Here is a 20,632-nt window from a genome sequence, read left to right as displayed (position 1 = left end):
CTTTAATACTGTTAGATATCTTAGCTAGTTATTTGTTTCTGGCCCCTGACATTGTTCAAAAATGCATCTTCCTTTCATCTGTCTCTTATTACATCTAATTGTGGGCCTGTTTTGTTTTGGGGTTCTTAACTTTTGCTGTCTCTGGAGCCCCTTCACCTTCATGGGTCTTATGAATCTACTTTTTTCTTCCATCCCTTCTTGGTGCATGTATTGTTGGACATGTATGTGACGGGTTGGACCACAGAAACCCCCTTGGGAGCTGCCACCCGATGTGCCAAGACTACCCCTGCTTCTGTTTTCCCTGCCAGCTCAGGACTCCAGCACCCCGTCTTGCTGAATTAGACACTCCAGTCCACTTCAACACAGACCCAGGGTCTGAATTACTTGTCCCAAAGCTGCGAGTTTACCCAAAAACAGCTCACAGGAGTGTGCTTGTCTTTAGCACTCAGATGCCCAACTCCCAATGGGGTCTAAACCCAGATAAATCCGTTTTACCCTGCATAAAGCTTATGCAGGGCAAACTCATAAATTGTTCGCCCTCTATAACACAGATAGAGAGATATGCACAGTTGTTTGCTCCCCCAGGTATTAATACATACTCTGAGTAAATTACTAAATAAAAAGTGATTTTATTAAATACAGACAGTAGGATTTAAGTGGTTCAAAGTAGTAACAGACAGAACAAAGTAAGTCACAAGCAAAATAAAATAAAATGCGCAAATCTATGCCTAATCAAACTAAATACAGATAATCTCACCCTCAGAGATGCTTCAAGAACAGGAGTACTTGTGGCACCTTAGAGACTAACAAATTTATTAGAGCATAAGCTTTCGTGGGCTACAACCCACTTCTTCGGATGCTTCAGTAAGTTTCTCTCAGACTGGACACCTTCCAGGCCTGGGCACAATTCTTTCCCCTGGTACAGCTCTTGTTCCAGTTTAGGTGTTATCTAGGGGCTTCTCCATGATGGCTCCTCTCCCTCTCTCTTCTCTTCCACCCCTTTATATATCTTTTGCATAAGGCGGGAACCCTTTGTCTCTCTGGGTTTCCACCCCCCCTCACTGGAAAAGCACCAGGTTAAAGATGGATTCCAGTTCAGGTGACATGATCACATGTCACTGCAAGACTTCATTACTCACTTGCCAGCACACACATATACAGGGAGACTCACAGGTAAACAGCCATCTGCAGACAATGGGAGTCATTAAGATTCCAAACCATCATTAATGGCCCACACTTTACATAATTACAATAGGCCCTCAGAGTTACATTTTATATTTCTAGTTTTAGATACAAGAGTGGTACATTTCTACAAATAGGATGATCACACTCAGTAGATTATGAGCTTTGTAATGATACCTTACAAGAGACCTTTTGCATGAAGCATATCCCAATTACATTATAGTCACTTATCAAATTTTTATAAAACTATCCCAGTTACATTATATTCACTTATTATCATGTTTTTATAAAACCATATAGACTGCACAACGTCACAATGTATTATTGGTGCATGTAACTGTCTTTATTCTTTTCAGAAGCAGATAGTAAATGTAGACCTTATGTTGGAAATGACATCTCCTTTGGCAGCTGTAGCCCCAGTCATTGAAAGGGAAAACAAGAGACACCACTACGTTAACATGACCTTACCAATTGATGTTGTTGTATCTGTTTCTCCAGAAGAGCCATGGAGGAAGTAAGTATAATATATCTTTGAGTTGTATTTTTGAGTTTGCTTTAGTTTGTTCTTTGTCTTTGCTTTCTAAATAAAATTGTGGATACTAAAGCTACATCATCTTATAATTTAGCAATTTTCAATATAGGTGGGATATGGAATAAAATTGAAATCTTTTCAGAGTGTTTGAAAGCCTTCACAATAGATATTCCTTGGTTTAATGAGTGTGATCTTGTGACAATCCCATTATCTATAATGTATTCAAAGTTTATGATTAAGGCTAAGATTTAGTCACGGGTATTTTTAGTAAAAGTCATGGTGGACAGGTCACGGGCAATAAACAATAATTCACGGCCCGTGACTTTACTATAAATACCTATGATAACTAAATCTCTGCTCCTGGGGCCTCACTGCTCTGGGGGCCCCCTGCTCCAGCAGTGGGGGCTGACTGCCCCAAGTGGCCCACTACTCCAAGGCCCCCGGGGACCACTCTCCTGAGGGCCTCCGGGGCAGCTGCTCTGGCTGCCCCTGGGACCGCTGCTTCTTGGGTGGTCCCTGGGGTCGCCCCCAGGACCAATGCTTGGGCAGTCCTTGGGGCCAGCCACACAGGCCACTGCTCAGGCAGTCCCCAGGGCCAGCTGCCCAGGGCCACACAAGCAGCAGCCAGTGCGGCCGGCCCTGGGGACCACCCAAGTGGCTAGCCCCGGTGCAGCTGGCCTTGGGGTAGCCCCCAGCACTGCTGCTTGGGCGATCCTTGGGGCCAACTGCCCGGGGCCGCCTGAGCAGAAACTGGTGTGGCTGACCCCACGGCTGCTCCAGCAGTGGCCAGTGGGGCTGGCCACAGGGCGCCTGAGCAGCTGGCCCCAGGGTCAGCCACACCGGCTGCTCCAGCTGCAGAAGTCATGGAGGTCACAGAAAGTCATGGAATCCATGACTTCCGCGACCTCCATGACAGAATTGCAGCCTTATTTATGATGGATTAATATAACGGTATTCAATTTCTATGTTGAAGTGGTAGTGGTATATTTACATTTTATTTAACATATAGGGTTTTATTATCACCTAGTGTTATGCGATTTAATGTTCATTAGGGTTTTTGGAGCTAATTGGTGTTTAACATAATGTCTGATAATTATGCCAATTCTTTATTCACTCAAAAAAAAATGTAGATTGCTAGGAAAATATTCAAAAGATATTATGCCAGATTCTTTTAATTACAGTAAATACACACAGATACATGTGTGAGAGAGAGAGGAATGTTTGATAAATGCTTGTTGTCTCAGTACTGCGCTTAGGAAGTCACACATGCACCTGGACAGGCTGAGGAGGAAAACAATACAGAAATGATATCCACAGCACTCTTTCCTTGGAGCTTCATCCTGCAAGGTGCTGAATACAGTGGTTACAATCCAGAAAAGCATTTAGGCACATGCCTAACTTTATGCACATGAGTACATCCAGTTCAGCTTGGGTGATTTGCTGAATTGAGGCCAAAATATGCAATACTTTCTAGGGTTGAGTCATTGGAGTGTAGCATCTTTGTACATATGAGTTGTGAGCAACACCTGACAAGGCTCTGCTCACATCTGCTGGTATGGGCTGAAGGAGGGATAAGAGCAGCAGATGCATTAAACTGGTTGTGGAGGTGGGTATAGCTTTGAGAATGAGCCAGCATTGCTGGTGTTCTAGTTCGTAAATATTTTCCCTTATATCTCATAGTGTACGAAATCTCCTGGTGAATGCAACTCATAAGCAACTAACTGATATGGAAAGATGCATTTTGAAATATATGAAGGGAACATCCATTGTGGTACCTGAACAATTTCACTTCATGCTACCAGGAAAAAAGCACCTTGTAACAATTTCGTATCCTACAGGCATTTTAGATAATCGTCTAGAGACTTACAGAAAGGTAAAGTTGGCTGCTGTAGACCAAATATTGACACATCATGATTTGTAATTATGACTGAAACATACATATATTTGGTTTATTGAAACATATTTTTAATGTGTTCATCGGGCACTTTTCTTCATAAACAGAAGTTTATGGTTATTTGTATAAGAGAACCTATGTGGATTTGTGATAACTGAAGCGGTGGGGGAGCTCCCTTATGGACACCCAGCCAGCCAGTTAGCTGTAAAATCCCTCTTGGTGTCTGTTCTCTGCTTGCTTTACCTGTAAAGGGTTAACAAGCCCACAGGTAAAAGAAAAGGAGTGGGCACCTGACCAAAAGAGCCAATGGGAAGGTAGAACTTTTTAAAATTATGAAAGAAACTTTTCTTTTGTCTATTGTTCTCAGGGCCGGCTTTAGCAAGTGCGGTGCCCGATTCCTGGGGCTTGTACTCACCGGGCGGCGCTCCCAGTCTTCGGCAGCACTTCGGATTGCCGGCCAGGGGAGGGGGGTCGCGGGGTTTGCCGCGCTCCAGACGGGGCCGTGGGGCAGCTGTGCTCGGCCGGGGTCACAGGAACACGGGGCTGCCGCGCTCTGGCTGGAGCTCCAGCCGGGAGAGCGGGTCCAAGGGGCTTGCGGCGCTCCGGCCAGGGTCGCAGGGACGTGGGGCTGCCGCGCTCCCGCCGGAGCTCCAGCCACGAGAGCGGGGGGCCGCGAGGCTTGCCGTGCTCCGGCCGGGGTCATGGGGCCGCGGCACTCCGGCCAGGGTAGCGGGGCCGTGGGGCAGCCGCGCTCCGGCCCGGGTCACGGGGCTGCGGCACTCCGGCCAGAGTTGCAGGGCTGTCATGCTCCGGCCGGAGCTCCAGCCGGGAGAGCGGGGCCGCGGGGCTTGCGGCGCTCCGGCCGATGCTCTGGCCAGGGGGGTGGGGCCGCCGAAGATTTAAATTTATATTTAAAAAAAATTAAAAAGGCGCGTAAGGCGCGTGGCCCTCTTAGGCGCGGGGCCCGATTCCGGGGAATCGGGCGAATCGGCCTAAAGCCGGCCCTGATTGTTCTCTGTGCTGGAGGAACACGTGGCAGCAATGCTATAGCAGGAATGCTGTGTAAGGTTTGAATCAGGTATGAAAATTCATCTTCCATACCTAGAAGAAATTATTTGGATAGGGAATGTTTAGACAGAAACAATCCGGTTTATTTTTTATTTTTGCTTGTGGATCTCCTCTGTGCTAACCCCTAATGCTTTTGTTTGCTTGTAACCTTTAAGCTGAACCCCCCCAAGAAAGCTATTTTGGGTGCTTAATTTTTGGAATTGCTCTTTTAAAATCTAGCAAAAGCCTAAGTTCCAGGTGTATTTTTTTCCTTTTTGTTTTTAATAAAATTTACCTTTTTTAAGAACAGGATTGGATTTTTGGTGTCCTAAGAGGTTTGTGCATGTTTGATTAGCTGGTAGCACAGCTAATTTCCTTTGTTTTCTTTCTGAGCTCTTCCCCCGGGTGGAGGTGGGGGGTGAAAGGGCCTGAGGGTACCCCACAGGGAGGAATTCCCAAGTGTTCCTTTCTGGGTCCAAGGGTTTTTTTGTGTTGTTTTTTTTCCCTTTGAGTGGTGGCAGCATTTACCAAGCCAAGGTCAGAGAAAAGCTGTAACCTTGGGCGTTTAATACAAACCTGGAGTGGCACGTATTAATTTTGAGAATCCTTGCAGGCACTCAGTGACGGAGTGGGGAATTTTCTTTAATTTATAACATAGTCAGATTGTTTCATATTTCTTTATTCTCAGTACTATTTAACATTGTATATTATTTTCATAAAATTAATCTTTTTGATTGAACTTTTTGCCATACATCTATTTGTAATTGAGGCCCCAGTCCTGCAAAGAGTTTTGTTTCTTGCTGAGTACCGTTCACTGATGCTGAGTCCCATTCACTTCAATGAGTCTTTGCAGTACTGGCGTGTTAGTGTTAAACACATACATTCAATATTGATTATTCTAGAGGTTTTAGTATGTGACAGTTTCTAAACTGCTATATTAAAAACAATATTGGTTATGAAAACTTAACTACCATTTGGAGTAATTTTTTTAAAGAAACTTGAATTATTCTCTTGTTCGTTATCCCTTCATTTTGATTCTGACTTGCATGTAGGAATTACATGAACTGTTCCATCTGCCCTCTGATAGACCATATTTAAGAAGAGCGAATGCTTATCACTTTCCAGATGAACCGTATAAAGATGGATATCTCAGAAATCCACACACATATCTCAATCCACCTGGCATAGAGGCTGGTATGGTAAGTTTCACTTGTGGCATTTATAGGAAAATGCTTCTTATTTTACATAAATCTTGTTGATAATCATAAATCTGGTGTCATAGCCAATGCTACATTTCCATTTCATGTAGTCACCATGGTAGTCTTTTTACTTGACTAAAATTTCTGACTGTACGTGAGACAAATACTGAAAACTAAAACTGAATAAGGTAGGGAAATTAATCCAGGCTCTCATTCTTTGCCCACCCTTCCTAGAGATGCTGTCATCTCTAGATAGGTTGACAAGTTTCACAAGTTGGAACCTGGAAGCTCAGGTTTTTTTTCAGTCATAGTAAGGAGAAATTCATTTTATTTTTAAAATATTTGGAAACTGTGGACTTAACTGCAGTGAACTAAAGCTATAGACAAACACTTCAATGTGAGTGTACCCTTACAAGCCATTTTGACAGCTACAGCTGAACCACAATAGTCAAAGGATTTGGTTTTCAAGAGTCTCTGCCAACATTCTCAAACTAGGTCTACAAAATGAAACACTTTGAGAACCAAGCATTGAAGAGAGTTTGTGAAACAATCTCTCTCAGACAAAGTGGTCTGTAGAATGAAAAAGCTGGAAAACCTTTGGCCTTAGTCATGGATTCACAGGATGAGATTTGTGACCACCTCATCCTTTCTCATACTGTTAAATGGAGATGGATCCCAGTTGGAGGGAAGTGGAGGTCCTAGGGTGATCCTGGTGTAGAAAAGAAGATCCCAAATATGGAAAAAGTTGAGAACTGCAGTTCTATTCTCATGCTTCATAATCTGCTCTGTCCACTAAGACCTTATAGCAACAATCTTAATTGAGGGACTATATTGCTGAGTGTCCTGTGATGACAGGTGAGAGTCTCAAGAATGGCACTGGTAATCTTCATGAATTATAATCTTGAGAGGAGTTTGTGGGGGGACTGGAGGACTGTGGCTCTTTAATTCTCTTCCTTGTCTCACCCCTTATCTTTACCTAAATGTGTCATTAAAATCCTTCAGGGAAAGGCTCAAAACTGTCTTTTATTTCCATTGTATATTTTTGTTTAATGTCTGGTAGTAGAGAATGATGTGGGGTTTATTAGTGTCTTTAGATCTGCTCTGGCAAAATGTTAAGGTACAGTACTCTGTTTTTAATTCTATTATTGCTTTTACTATTAATTTTGGTGTATGGATGGCACTTTACAGACATAAGACCAGGTCCTAGCCTCAGAGACTTTACAGTCTAAATAGATATTGCAAAAAATAATTGTATGAGATCTCAGGCAGTGAAGGGGAAGAGACAACATTAAAAGAAAGGGACTAAGTATTGCATTTACCTTTTCATTAAGGTGCTCGAGAGGCCTTGGGATAGGGATAAATAAAATTATTATAATGTATTATTGATAGTACAGATCTTGGTGTTAGAATAAGAGTTTTCTAAAACTCTGTATCTCTGCAGCCGTGTCTGTTGCTCCCTCCTGCTTCTCTGCTGCTCCTGCTGCTATACTATGCTGCTTTGCCTGTAGAAACTGCTGTGAGCAGTACTGTAATACTAGGGAGAGGACAAAGGATTAAAAGCAGCTAGAATAGCAGCTACCAGGAGGGGTCAGAAAAAAAAAAAGGCATGCCCCCTTGCAACTTCCTTGGGGATATACTATAGAGTTTTAGAATCCGTGCGGTGTACAGTAGTCCAGTATTGATACAGAATAACTCTATCAGGTCAAATTTGCCCCAACCGGGCAAACTGGTTGAAACTATAGTAAAGAACAGAATTATCAGACCCATAGATTAAAATGATTTGTTGGGGAAGAGTCAACATGGGGTTTTTATAAAGGGAAATCATGCCTCACCAATCTACTAGAATTCTTTGAGGGGGTCAACAAGCATGTGAATAAGGGTAATCCAGTGGATATAGTGTACTTAGATTTTCAGAAAGCCTTTGACAAGGTCCTTCACCAAAGGCTCTTAAGCAAAGTAAGTTGTCATGGGATAAGAGGGAAGGTCCTATCATGGATCGGTAACTGGTTAAAAGATAGGAAACAAAGGGTAAGAATAAATGGTCAGTTTTCAGAATGGAGAGAGGTAAATAATGGGGTCCTCCAGGGATCTGTACTGGGACCAGTGCTATTCAACATATTCATAAATGATCTGGAAAAAGGGGTAAAGAGTGAGATGGCAGAATTTGCAGATGATACAAAACTATTCAAGATAGTTAAGTCCAAAGCAGACTGTGAAGAGTTACAAAGGGAGCTCACAAACTGGGTGACCGGGCAACAAAATGGCAGGTGAAAGTCAGTGTTGATAAATTCAAAGTAATGCACATTGGAAAACATAATCTCAACTAAACATAAAAAAATGGTGGGGTCTAAATTAGCTATCATCACTCAAGAAAGAGATCTTGGAGTCATTGTGAATAGTTCTCTGAAAACATCCACTCAATGTGCAGCGGCAGTCAAAAAAGCTAACAATGTTGGGAATCATCAAGTGAGGGATCGATAGTAAGCCATAAAATATCATATTGCCTCTATATAAATCGATGGTGCGCCCATATCTTGAATACTGCATGTAGATGTGGTCACCCTATCTCAAAAAAGATATATTGGAATTGGAAAAGGTTCAGAAAAGGGCAACAAAGTTTAGGGGTATAGAACAGCTTCCATACGAGGAGAAATTAATAAGACTGGGACTTTTTAGCTTAGAAAAGAAACGACTAAGGGGGGGATATGATAGAAGTCTATAAAATCATGACTGGTGTGGAGAAAGTAAATAAAGAAGTGTTATTTACTCCTCCTCATAACACAGGAAATAGGGGTCACCAAGTGAAATTAATAGCAGCAGGTTTAAAACAAACAAAAGGAAGTATTTCTTCACACAACGCACAGTCAACCTGTGAAACTCTTTGCCAGAGGATGTTGTGAACGCCAAGGCTATAATAGGATTCAAAAAAGAACTAGATAAATTCATGGAGGATAGGTCCATCAGTTGCAATTAGTCAAGATGGGCAGGGATAGTGTTCCTAACCTCTGTTTGCCAGATGCTGGGAATGGCCGACAGGGGATGGATCACTTGATGATTACCTATTCTGTTCATTCCCTCTGAAGCACCTGGCATTAGCCACTGCGGGAAGACAGGATACTGGGCTAAATGGACCTTTGGTCTGACCCAGTATGGCCGTTCTTATATTTTTTGCAGATCTTTCATCTATTCCAATTTCTGTCAGCTCTATTTTACATATATATGTACATCTGACTCTGTATTTACTTATAGCATGTTTTGTAACCAGATTGGACAAACATCTTTACTAATGTGGTCTGATAGCCATTCCTCTGCATGGGGCTAAACATTCGATCAAGTGATCTAATTGGCTTAATAACTAGATGTTACTGTGACCTGTTAATTTAATTCACAATGATTCAATCAACACTGCATTTGGCATCCATACTCTAGCTAGAGCATGATCTGAAATGTCTGTACCACCACTTCACTGGCCTCTAGGATTTGCTAAGTTTGAATTCATCCCCTAACGTGAGTCATCAATATGCCAAGTAAAACATTCTGACTGTGTTCCTGAATTTACAGAAAATTGCTTACAAGTCCAGTGATGACTGAATTGTAAAAATGCACTTTAAGGATTTCTCCCTTGTTCTTTAAAAAAACCAAACAAACCAAAACCTTCAAGTTACGTCTTGGGCATGGGGAAGCAAGAAGTCACACAGCTATTTCTCTCATGAATCATAATCAATTATTTGAAAACTAACATACCGCAAGTGTCAAAATCAAATAATGAATATTCAGCTTCTGAGACAACAGCTCCTGAGATAGAGGTGTTTGTTTGTTTTTTGTCTTTTCTTTTTCTGTTCAGGTGTATTTGGTACATGGTGTATATAGTTATCATCATTATATGCAGGATCGGATAGATGATAATGGCTGGGGATGTGCCTACCGGTCTCTGCAAACTATCTGTTCATGGTTCAAACATCAGGGTTACACAGAGAAATCTATACCTACACACAAGGAGATTCAACAGGTACAGGACAAAGAAACAGACTGCATTTCATGTTTATTTACTGTATTTCTCTAGAAAAATCAATTAATGCTATAGAACTGATTATTAAAAGTACTATTCCATTGATTTTAACATGCTTTATGTAATAAACTCTTTTAAAAAAAAATCTAATTTATGTTTCTATTTTCTGATCCATTCATAGTTACTATTCACATTTATCTGTAAGACTTCTGAGTATCACTTTTAGAACATTTTGTTGTAATGGATTGTGTTTCCAGTTATGTACATTAAATGACTGGCATTAAAATAGTTTTCCTTTTCTTCAAAAGAATTCCAGGAAATAAGATTTTTATTATAAGTTCTTTTGGTTGGTATTCTCTTGGAATCTCAATCATAGCATAGCCAAAATACACCCTCACAGCATTTACCAAATGGGAGAGATTTAAGGGCCCAATCCAATTCCATTAAAGTCAATTAAAAGATTCCCTTCTGACTTCAAGGGAGTTGGATCAGGCCCCAGATTAATAAGGACTGATTTAGTCCTTTCTTATTTGGCAGACGTCATGTGTGCATGAGGGTATTTTTTTCTCTTTGGAATGTTCCTGAAATGAACATTCTCTTCTTTGTGAGAGGTATGCATGTGTGTCTTATATGTTCAGTTATGTTAGTACCATTAGAGAAACAATGCATGTTTGATTAGCGCATTCTGTACATCCAGCAGAAACTTTTATCTTTAGTGTCTTGTGAAAATAGTGTTTTGGGTTAATTTGTTTATTTAACAATTTTAGCAGCATAGTGATTTTGAAAGTGTTTAGACTACAATAATACTTAGCACTTATACTGGGCTTTCTATCTGAATCTTTATCAGATTATAAAAAGTAGAAGGTAGCTAAAATGTTGACTGTTAACCCACTTGAGAAAAATCAAGATATGTACATAATTTTCAGTATTTTATGTAAGAAATAGAATTTGAATAAAGTTAGACAGTGAATGTAAAATCAAAAATCACAAGAGTTGTAGATTAAATATACAGTTAAGATTTTTTAATCAAACTGTAATTGGCTATATGCACAGAATTTCTAATATATTATAAATACTCTCCTAACAGATATAAGCATGTTGAAGGGAATTCCAGGAAAAGTGTGTTAAATGTAAACAAGAAGTTAGACCCAATATATAACTAGTATTTGTGTGAAATATTTGCCTGTAGTGCTATTCTAATTTTGCAAAATTTAAGAAAATAGTAATATTTCTTCTTGACCATTTTTTTTCTTCAAGCTACATTTAGTGACATTTATTTCCCAGCTGGTGTTTGAAAAAAGAAAATGTTTCTAACATGGACAGAAAAAACGTTACCATTTTTAAACAGGATCTTTTGTTTCATTAAATATTCAATCATACCTGCATTCAGTAAATGTTTGCCTGCTTTTGACAAGTTAATTCACATATACTATAATATTTCTGGAACGTAAGTGGATATTATCGGTAGAAACTGTAAAAATGTCCATTACATACTGTTTCTTTTTTTTCTTTATGGGATGTGTGTTACAAAGGCACTTGTTGATGTTGGAGACAAACCAGCTGCATTTGTTGGGTCGCAGCAGTGGATTGGCTCTATTGAGGTACAACTTGTATTGAACCAGTTATTAGGAATAACTTCAAAAATACTGTTTGTCAGGTAAGAATTAATATTTGTTAGTTTTGTGTCTCAGTGATTAATTCTTTATTGGGGGAAAGTGTTGGGGTGAAGAATGGATCACTTAAGAGACTATTAGTAATAGGATATTAACCCCAATCCTGCAAGAACCTTCTGCAGGTGGCCCCTGCACCCAGCCCCACTGAAGTAAGGCACAGGCACAGGGGATCTGTCTGTGCAGAGGTCTTTGCAGGATTGGGTCTAAGTTTTGTTGATAAATTGTAGTCAATTGCTTGACTGTACTCTGGTTCGTTATGATAGATACTTAAGAGATCAAATAACCAGTGTCAGTCAGGTTTATTAATATGGTACAGGAAAAAGCGTCTATACGATACCAGTCTCTGAAGAGCAGTTCCATGCAGCAATGTTACATTCACCTTACGCTAAGAGGGTGTTCTCCAAAGTTATGCCCCTAAAGCCATCCTTTTATACCCTACATGTTTACCAGAAAAGTATACCATATACGTCATTTAGTCAGCTTTTTGTCTTGTTTGTTCTGGTACCATGGTGTGCCCAATGTGTTCCAGGTTATGATGCACTCTTATTTTTGTTTTGAGTGCATTCCAGGTACTAAGGGGGAGGAAGGTACTTAATGGACTTGTGTGGGCAGCTCTTTTCCTGTTGTTATAAAGAAATAATTATCCCTCCTGATACTTTAGAGTTTTCCTATCTATTCAATCCAAGGCTTATGTCAGCTAATGCAAGCTGTTATGGGATACTTAGCATAAGTGTTCAGGATTATAACAAAGGTGCAGGCTTTAACAATTACAGGATTACAACAATCTAGGCTATATAGTTGCTATAGTAATACGTAATATGTATACTTAAATGTTTAAAATATATGTATTGCAGGTGGTTATAATCAGCATAATGAATATGTTTGGTAGCCAGTGTATGTTAGTCAACAGTTTGTAATGACTGCAAATTGGTTCGTGGCATGTGCAAAGGGAATTGGTAGCCTGAGTTCAGTGCCCAGGGTATAAGTGCTCATGCACCAAATGGATTCCACTGAACATGTGTAGAGAAATAAGCTAAGGGATTTGAAAGTCAGCTATGCCTTGTAAGGCCTGAGTGGCTCAAGGAGGAATATTGCAGGCACCGAACCTGAGCGCTGCCAAGGCTCTGTGAGTTTAAGTCCACTCTAAGCAGAAATCTGAAATAAAAAGAAGGCATGTTGCTCCAGTCTGACTCTGGTAAGGGTTTTTTGTTTTGGGAAGTATAATCTGAGTACTGCAGAATATTCAGAAAGTCACTGAAACTATTTATTTTTGAAAAGAAAATAAATACACATGCAAATGCTCACTGGTAAGGGAGGGTGATTGGGGTGGAATAGTAGGGGAGAGGAGTTTGGGGTTCAGCAAGGAGGGGGCAATTATGGGGATGGGAATACTTGAGGATGTGCGGGTAGGAGAGGGTTTGGTGAGGGGGAGCAATAGGGGCTACATGGAGCGTGAGGGAAGGAGTGGGAGACTGGGAAGGGAGATATGGGACTGTGTGATGGGGGACTTGCAGAGAATAGGGGCAGAGGATCCTGCCAGCTCCACATTCCCTCCCATGTGTATGCCCGAATCTGGGGCTGCCTCTTTTGGCAGAGTCTGAGCCTCTCTCTATCTGTATGTGTTTGCCAGGATCTGTGGGGCCCAGAGACCATGGGACTGGTTGACTTTGGGCAAGTCAGTTCCCCGCTCTGTGCCTCAGTTTACCATCTCAAAAATGGGGATAATGATGTAAAGTTCTTTGTGATCTACTGATGAAAAGCACTGTATAAAAGCTAGGTCTATTGATTATTACTAGCCATAGTAGCACATCAGCTGCAAACATAGGTGAAAACTATCATTGCCTAAATGAACATTAACTCCTACCAACAAACATTTCTCTTTCAATTAAAAAATTTAGGAGATTAAGTGACAAATACTTCATTAACACAGAGTTATGCTTGCCCAGTGATAGCTTGTGCCCTTCCAGAACATCAAGTTTAGCAAAACTCAAACTTCTAAAAACCAGGGAATGCAGAGTTACGGTAAATGCGCAAGCCTTAACTCTGCCCCCCTGGAGCCGGCAAGAGCCACTAGGCAACTTTAACTCCTTGTTAACAATGTTTTTTGCCATTAAATAAGAATGTAGATTTCTCTCTGGTTCAGAGAACCCTGGAGCTGTTTAGTTGAGGTTCTTAAACCTTTTCCCTTAAACCTCCAGTTTGAAGCCACCATGAAGCTGTTGTCATGGTATCTTTCTTTTCACTGTGAGGCACAGCTCCCAATAGGCATCTTTCAATGACACTGTCTGAATTGGATAGAACTGATCATACTCTTCTCTATAAATTATATTGGGTGGTTGCACCAGCTTGTGTGAGCAGAAATATTAAGTTTTACTCCAGTGTAGTTTTCCTATATTATAAAACTCCTGGTCCTGCTACAGTGTTATTATGGGCGGGGAGGGGGGATGTAATAAAATTTATTTTTTTTAATTCTCATTATATAGCATAGAAATTACAAATTTATGTGGCTAAATAGTGAAAGAGATAAATAGGAAATTAAACCTAATAAAGAGGACAGTCTAATGCTGTGTTTCTTATACAGCCAGGGTTCTGAGCTAGCGTCTCAGGGAAGAGAACTTGCTAATCATTTCAAGACTGAAGGAACTCCAGTTATGATTGGTAAGCCTTTCACTATTGAAAAATGCCAAAGAATGTTTGTTGGTCACTTCTGTCAAGGTTTATTTTCATATACACTACTTTAGTGAGTGTATACAGATGAACTTCTAGGTATCCAGAACAACCCGAACATAAAAATGGCCATACTGGGTCCATTGGTCCATCTAGCCCAGTATCCTGTCTTCCAACAGTGATCAATGCCAGATGCTTCAAAGGGAATGAATAGAACAGGGCAGTTATTGCATGATTCAGCATTTGGCAGTCATGGGATAGCATACCTAGCCATTGATGGACCTATCCTCCGTGAACTTATCTAATTCTTTTTTGAACCCAGTTATACTTTTGGCCTTCACAACATCCCCTGGCAATAAGTTCCAAAGGTTGATTGCATTGTGTAAAGAAGTACTTCCTTTTGCTTGTTTTAAACCTGCTGTTTATTAATTTCATCAGGTGACCCCTGATTCTTGTGTTATGTGAAGGGATAAATAACACTTCCATATGTACAGTAGACCCTCAGAGTTACGAACACCTTGGGAATGGAGGATGTTCGTCACTCTGAAATGTTCATAACTGAATAAAATGTTGTGGTTGTTCTTTCAAAAGTTTACAACTGAACATTGACTTATACAGTTTTGAAATTTTACTATGCAGAAGAAAAATGTGCTTTTAACCATCTTAATTTAAATGAAACAAGCACAAAGACAGTTTCCTTTCTTTGTCAATTTTTTAAATAACTTTTCCTTTATTTTTTTAGTAGTTTACGTTTAACACAGTACTGAACTGTATTTGCTTATTTATTTATTTTTGTCTTTGCTGCTGCCTGATTGCATGCTTCTGGTTCCAAATGGTGTGTGTGACTGACCGATCAGTTCGTAACTCTGAGGTTCTACTGTACTTTCTCCACACTATTCATGATTTTATAGACCTCTATCATACCCCCTCTTAGTCATCTCTTTTCCAAGCTGAAAAGTCCCAGTCTTTTTAATCTCTCCTTATTCGGAAGCTGTTCCATACCCTTAATCATTTTTGTTGCCCATCTCTGTACCTTTTCCATTTCTAATATATCTTTTCTGAGATGGGGAGACCAATATTCAAAGTGTGGTTATACCCTGGATTTATATAGTGGCATTATATTTACTATCTTCTTCTCTATCACTTTCCTATTAGTTCCTAACATTCTGTTAGCTTTTTTGACTGCCACTGCACATTGAGCAGTTGTTTTCAGAGAACTACTGTGTCCACAATGACGCCAAGATCTCTTTTTAAGTGGTAACCGCTAATTTAGACCCCATCATTTTGAATGTATAGTTGGGATTATGTTTTCCAATATGCATTAGTTCTCATTTCTCAACATTGAATTTCATTTGTGATTTTGTTGCCCTCTCACCCAGTTTTGTGAGATCCTTTTGTAACTCTTCACAGCCAGCTGTGGCCTTAATAATCTTGATTTATTTTGTATCATCTGCAGACTTTGCCACCTCAGTGTTTACCCCTTTTTCCAGATAATTTATGAATATGTTGAATAGCACTGGGCCCAGTACAGATCCCTGGAGGACCCCACTATTTACCTCTCTCTATTCTGAAAACTGACCAATTATTCCTACCGTTTTTGTTTCCTGTCTTTTAACCAGTTATTGATACATTAGAGGACCTTCCCTCTTATCCCATGACTCCTTACTTTGCTTAAGAGCCTTTGGTGAAGGATTTTGTCAAAGGCTTTTTGAAAGTCCAAGTACAGTATATTCAATGGATCACCCTTGACAACATGCTTGCTGACATCTTCCAAGAATTCTAATAGATTGGTGAGGCATGATTTCCCTTTACAAAAGCCCTGTTGACTCTTATCTAACAAATCATGTTCATCTATGTGTCTGAGACTTCTTTTCTTTACTATAGTTTCAATCAGTTTGCCTGGTACTGAAGTTAGGCTTACCAGCCTGTAATTGCCAGGATTGCCTCTGGAGCCTTTTTTAAAAATTGGCATCACATTAGCTATCCTCCAGTCATCTGGTAAAGCTGCTGATTTATGTAATGGGTTACGTGCTACAGTTAGTAGATCTGCTATTTCATATTTGAGTTTTTCAGAACTCTTGGGTAAATACCATCTGGTCCTGGTGACTTATTACTCTTTAATTTATCAATTTGTTCTGAAACCTCTATCGACACCTCAATCTGGGACTGTTCCTCAATTTGTCACCTAAAAAGAATGTCTCAGGTGTGGGAATCTCCCTCACATGCTCTGCAGTAAGGGAGATTGCAAGATTAACAAAGTTCAGGTACACACCCTAGTATTGTCTTTTATCTGCTCTAAGATGAAGGACCATAAAAAGCTGATTTGGCTGGTGTCTTTTCATGGTGATCTAGGTCCCCAAACTTAGTATAGAGCAGGCTTGCTGAGGTCAGTCTGAATGATGTTCTCTAAATTCAAGAGACTAACATAGGTTTTGAAGTTTTCATTCCAGGTTTGATGGGCCAGCTACTCTGATTTTACAAAATAGTCTGCTCCCCGCACTAGCAACACTATTAGAGAATTATTTTGTATTGCTCAGCAGTAATTCCCTTGAGCATTAAAGAGCAGCATTTTATTGGCTTTCACTCCTTAGCAAAAATTTCTTTCCTAAAACCAGATGAAATATTTTAATAATTTTAAATGTTGGTAACCTGGGTATGGAAATTTGGATTTTAAGAACATTTGAATTTTTACTGATACTGTCCTGAAGGGGAATGGTGCTTTGAAAAAGTACAGAAAAACATTTTTTTTAAAATCAGCCTTAATATAAATATCTTATTTTCATTTTAATCATATTCCCCATCCTAACATATTTATGGACAAGGATTTATAATATCATCCAGATCTGTCTGAACTCTGGATAATATTGACCACCCTGCCATAAGATAGAGGTAGAGAAAATTATAACAAAATGTATTGCCTCAACTCCCTAGAAGAGGGTCAGTTCTGGCTGACATAAAGTTGCCTGTTTCTTAGCAGGCAGAAACTTCTTTATATGCTTTTTAACTATTCTTTTTGCTTTGATTTTTGGCATTTACTTTCTTCTCACCCTTTCTGACCTGACAGAATATGGCAGTGCTTTGTCAGTAAGAAGTTCCTTTGGTATTTTAATCTTTCTTTCCCTACTCCATCTAAAGCTGTCCATAAGTGCTACCCACTAATCAGCAGCAAGTAGAAATTGCTCTATAAATTTACAATCTTCAGTCTTGGGTCTCTGTGTTTTTCTTCAGAAGCTTCAGTATGAGAGCTTTTCACAAGGGCCCCAGCCTCAGGAATCTCAGATAGGTTCAATGCATGTGGCCCATTATAATCTGCATCTCCCAACCCATATCAATTCAACTTGTGAAAACTAATATCCCATCTGCCTACATTTTCTTTTGATTCTAGTGTGGCTTTACCAGTCCTGGCGTAAGCCCTTTTGAGGGAACCTTATTTCTGCTTGTAAAACCCCCACCATCATTTTTAATTCTCCTTTGGGGGATTAGTTTTATTGTGCTAAATTCCAGAAATCCCAAGGAATTTCCATCTTGATGTGCACTGTGCTTGGCCTTGTTAATGGAAGCACCAAAGGCCCCATCTGCCTTAACTGCAGGCTTTCAAGGACCCTAAATAAAACAATTTTTGAAAGTTCTATCATTTCCCCTCCCCCATACTGATATCCCCACCCTTTCTTTTGGGGCTTCTCCTCCTTTATACTCCCTTTTGTGGAGTTTCTTTGGTCCCACCACACTGAACCATCAGAGCAGTATTCTATGGAAGTGGACTCTCAGGTCCTCTCAAGGCAACCAAGTTGCATGTAGAGCTGAGGGCCAACTCAGCAAGAGGTCCCCTCCCATTGTTGCAGGTTGGAGTAAGAAAAGCCAGAAACCATTCTTCCTGCACCTAATCTTCATTGAGCTAGTGAGTGGGAAACAGCAGACATCCTGACTCAGAAATTCAGCTCCTTCCCAAGTCCTCAGAGAACCTATGGAAACAGTGATGGGTAGATGGGTTCTGAAACTTATTACCTCCTCTAAACTACATCTGTCTAGTGATTTTCATCGTGTATGGAGATACTAAGAAAAGACGCTCATGGCTTCCAAAGCTTCTGTGGCATGATTGTTGAGAGAATTAATTAAGGAAAGCTACCAAGCTAAAAGGGTGCCCCTCCACCAGGTGTCTTGAACCATTCTGGCAGTGTGCTGGATCATGTAGCTTTGGGCAGATAAGGAGGTGCCTCCCCATTGAGATTATACAAGGCCACTTAAAAATCCTTTCTTGCTATTATAGGGAAATCTTGAGGCATTTACAGATACCATCTTTGGAGGAGGTATGCTGCAATCAGGAAGATTTTTCAAGGGTTACCATGGCAAGTGGTTCTCAGTACTCACTCTAATGTATTTGATTTTGAATACTGCTTTTGAAATTCTTAATGTCCAGAATGACCAGGGTCATGTAGGAGAAAGGAAATACTTACATATTATTTGGTTTCTTCTAGTCCCTACTTAACTCAGTCTAGTCACCCAGCTTGTAGCCTAACTGTGTTGGAGAGGTGAGAAACAGACAAGTGGTATTTACCTTTATGGGCTTTTATACCTAATCCTCATAGTTTTAACATTTTAGACTTGTGTATGTTAACCTTGGTATCTAGTAACTAAACATTGTTGTGCTCTAGTTATACATACCGTATCCCTTCTTTTTCTCCTCTTTTGATTTATTGCTCACAAATGACCAATTATTATATTTTTTTGATTTAGTCTTTTTATTTTTGGGAAGTTTCTTAGACTGAGGTCTTCTTCTAGAACTGACCATTTCTATATAGACTGGGCATAACTGGTGTATTCAAAATGTTCATGATTTCAGCTGGTGGTGTGGAATCATAATACTCACTGCTGAATTGGGAGAGAGACAGAGATCAAATGGTTAAGTAAAATTATTTCTTTGTGGTAATAACTACTCGGTTTTACAACTTTGTCCTTATTTTGGCTATCCTATTCCATGAAGGATCTTACACGATGCAGTTACCCTACTATTTTTCATAGCCTAGAGAATGAAACTTCACTCATAGATCTGGCAGCTAATAGAAAGTATTGACCTATGTATGGGTGAAAAAAAAATAAGTCTGTCAAACTGTACAAAATCTTAGAAAGGGCATATATTTTCTCCAATCCAGGTGGAGGCGTTCTGGCTCACACAGTACTAGGAGTGGCATGGAATGAGGTTACAGGACACATTAAATTTCTGATTCTAGACCCACATTACACTGGTGCAGAAGATCTGCATGTTATCTTGGAAAAGGTGAGATTTTAACTTCATTTAGTTTCTACTTACAACATTAATAAATGGTTATATGGCATGACCAGCGTTGGAGCGATAGCATTGGAATTATTTTTTACTTGCATAATTTTAATTTCTCTTAAAAGTAATCTTTTTTACAAACATGTAGATTTATTTATATCTACTACACCCACACCCACACATGCATGTAAGCAAACTTCTTTCAGCCCCTTAGGGGTTGGGGTCAGTTTATATATAATTCAGCCCTACTGAGGTTGCTCAGTCCCTGGACTGAAGGACACTATCACTGCAAGGAAAATGCTGATCCCACCTGGTGGCCAGCCCAGAGGCCAGCTGAATATACCAGTACAGCATACCCTTACATCTGGCCTGTGGAACTTAATGACTGAAGAGGTGCAGTGTCTGGGAGAACATAGTTTTTTTGTTTTTTTTACAGTAAGAAGGAATGCTCTTTACTTCCCTCAGGACTGAATATCCCTGATGCCACCACCTTGTGTCTAGTACAGAGTCGTTTATATCTGGTTATATATATGTTAATATCAAAATTTTAGAGAGAGTTTCCATGAAATTAGGTAAATAGCTTTTGTCTATATCAGTACAAAAGATATCAGGATCCCTTTAAAGAAATACATGCAAATTTGGACTCAGTGTCTAGTCTTTATAGTTTGGAAGATAAACCACGCAATTCCATCTTCCTGAATCTGCAGACAGATGGCTCCAGTTCCTCTGCTGTTGCTCATAGTAAAGCCAAGTAGTAGCAGAGTGTAATTAATAAGGCTCATCAGGTTCTATTTATCCTGTAGGCAGATATGAAATTGAGGGCAGCGAATTGTATCAGTTTCATTCTGCCAGCTGCTCCAGGAAAGTCAGCAGCAGGAGGGGTAGAAATTTGAACTATTCAGAGAGGAGGGATATCTTATAATAAAAAGATGTGAGGCTCTAGGAATGGCATAGTTGCAGAATACCAGATCCCAATCTCAGAGCCTACTGCTGCCATGGTAAGAGAGAGCTCCTTCTTAACAGCCAGGCAGCTTCAGATTTATCACAGCTATTAAACTGGGGCTGATTTTTGAATGGTGGGAAAGCACTTTAGTATGAATTCCATCCAGCATGCTCTCCCTTCCCAGTAGCTTAGGTTGGATACTGTCCTTGAA

At 40.1% G+C, this 20,632-nt stretch overlaps 1 protein-coding gene across 4 annotated transcripts in view; it reads left to right on the top strand.

Annotated features, from left to right (window-relative positions):
* The window catches only part of UFSP2 (UFM1 specific peptidase 2), a 30,562-nt gene that overhangs the window by 7,547 nt on the left and 2,383 nt on the right, over positions 1-20,632 (top strand). For 2 of the 4 annotated variants that reach the window (XM_026647906.1, XM_026647903.2), the window contains exons 5-11: positions 1,539-1,696; positions 3,395-3,587; positions 5,708-5,854; positions 9,699-9,863; positions 11,396-11,520; positions 14,118-14,194; positions 19,354-19,478. In XM_026647906.1, coding sequence (XP_026503691.1) covers positions 1,539-1,696; positions 3,395-3,587; positions 5,708-5,854; positions 9,699-9,863; positions 11,396-11,520; positions 14,118-14,194; positions 19,354-19,478 — 990 coding nt within the window. The remainder of the gene's footprint in view (positions 1-1,538; positions 1,697-3,394; positions 3,588-5,707; positions 5,855-9,698; positions 9,864-11,395; positions 11,521-14,117; positions 14,195-19,353; positions 19,479-20,632) is intronic. The other 2 variants (XM_026647904.2, XM_026647905.2) reach the window with 2 other exon arrangements.

This window comes from Terrapene carolina, unplaced genomic scaffold (assembly GCF_002925995.2).
Source record: "Terrapene carolina triunguis isolate 2854851 unplaced genomic scaffold, T_m_triunguis-2.0 Scaffold66, whole genome shotgun sequence".
Classification (NCBI taxonomy): Eukaryota; Metazoa; Chordata; order Testudines; family Emydidae; genus Terrapene; species Terrapene triunguis.
The sequence above is the reverse complement of the archived record's forward strand: the minus strand, read 5'-3'. Positions and strand labels throughout refer to the sequence as shown.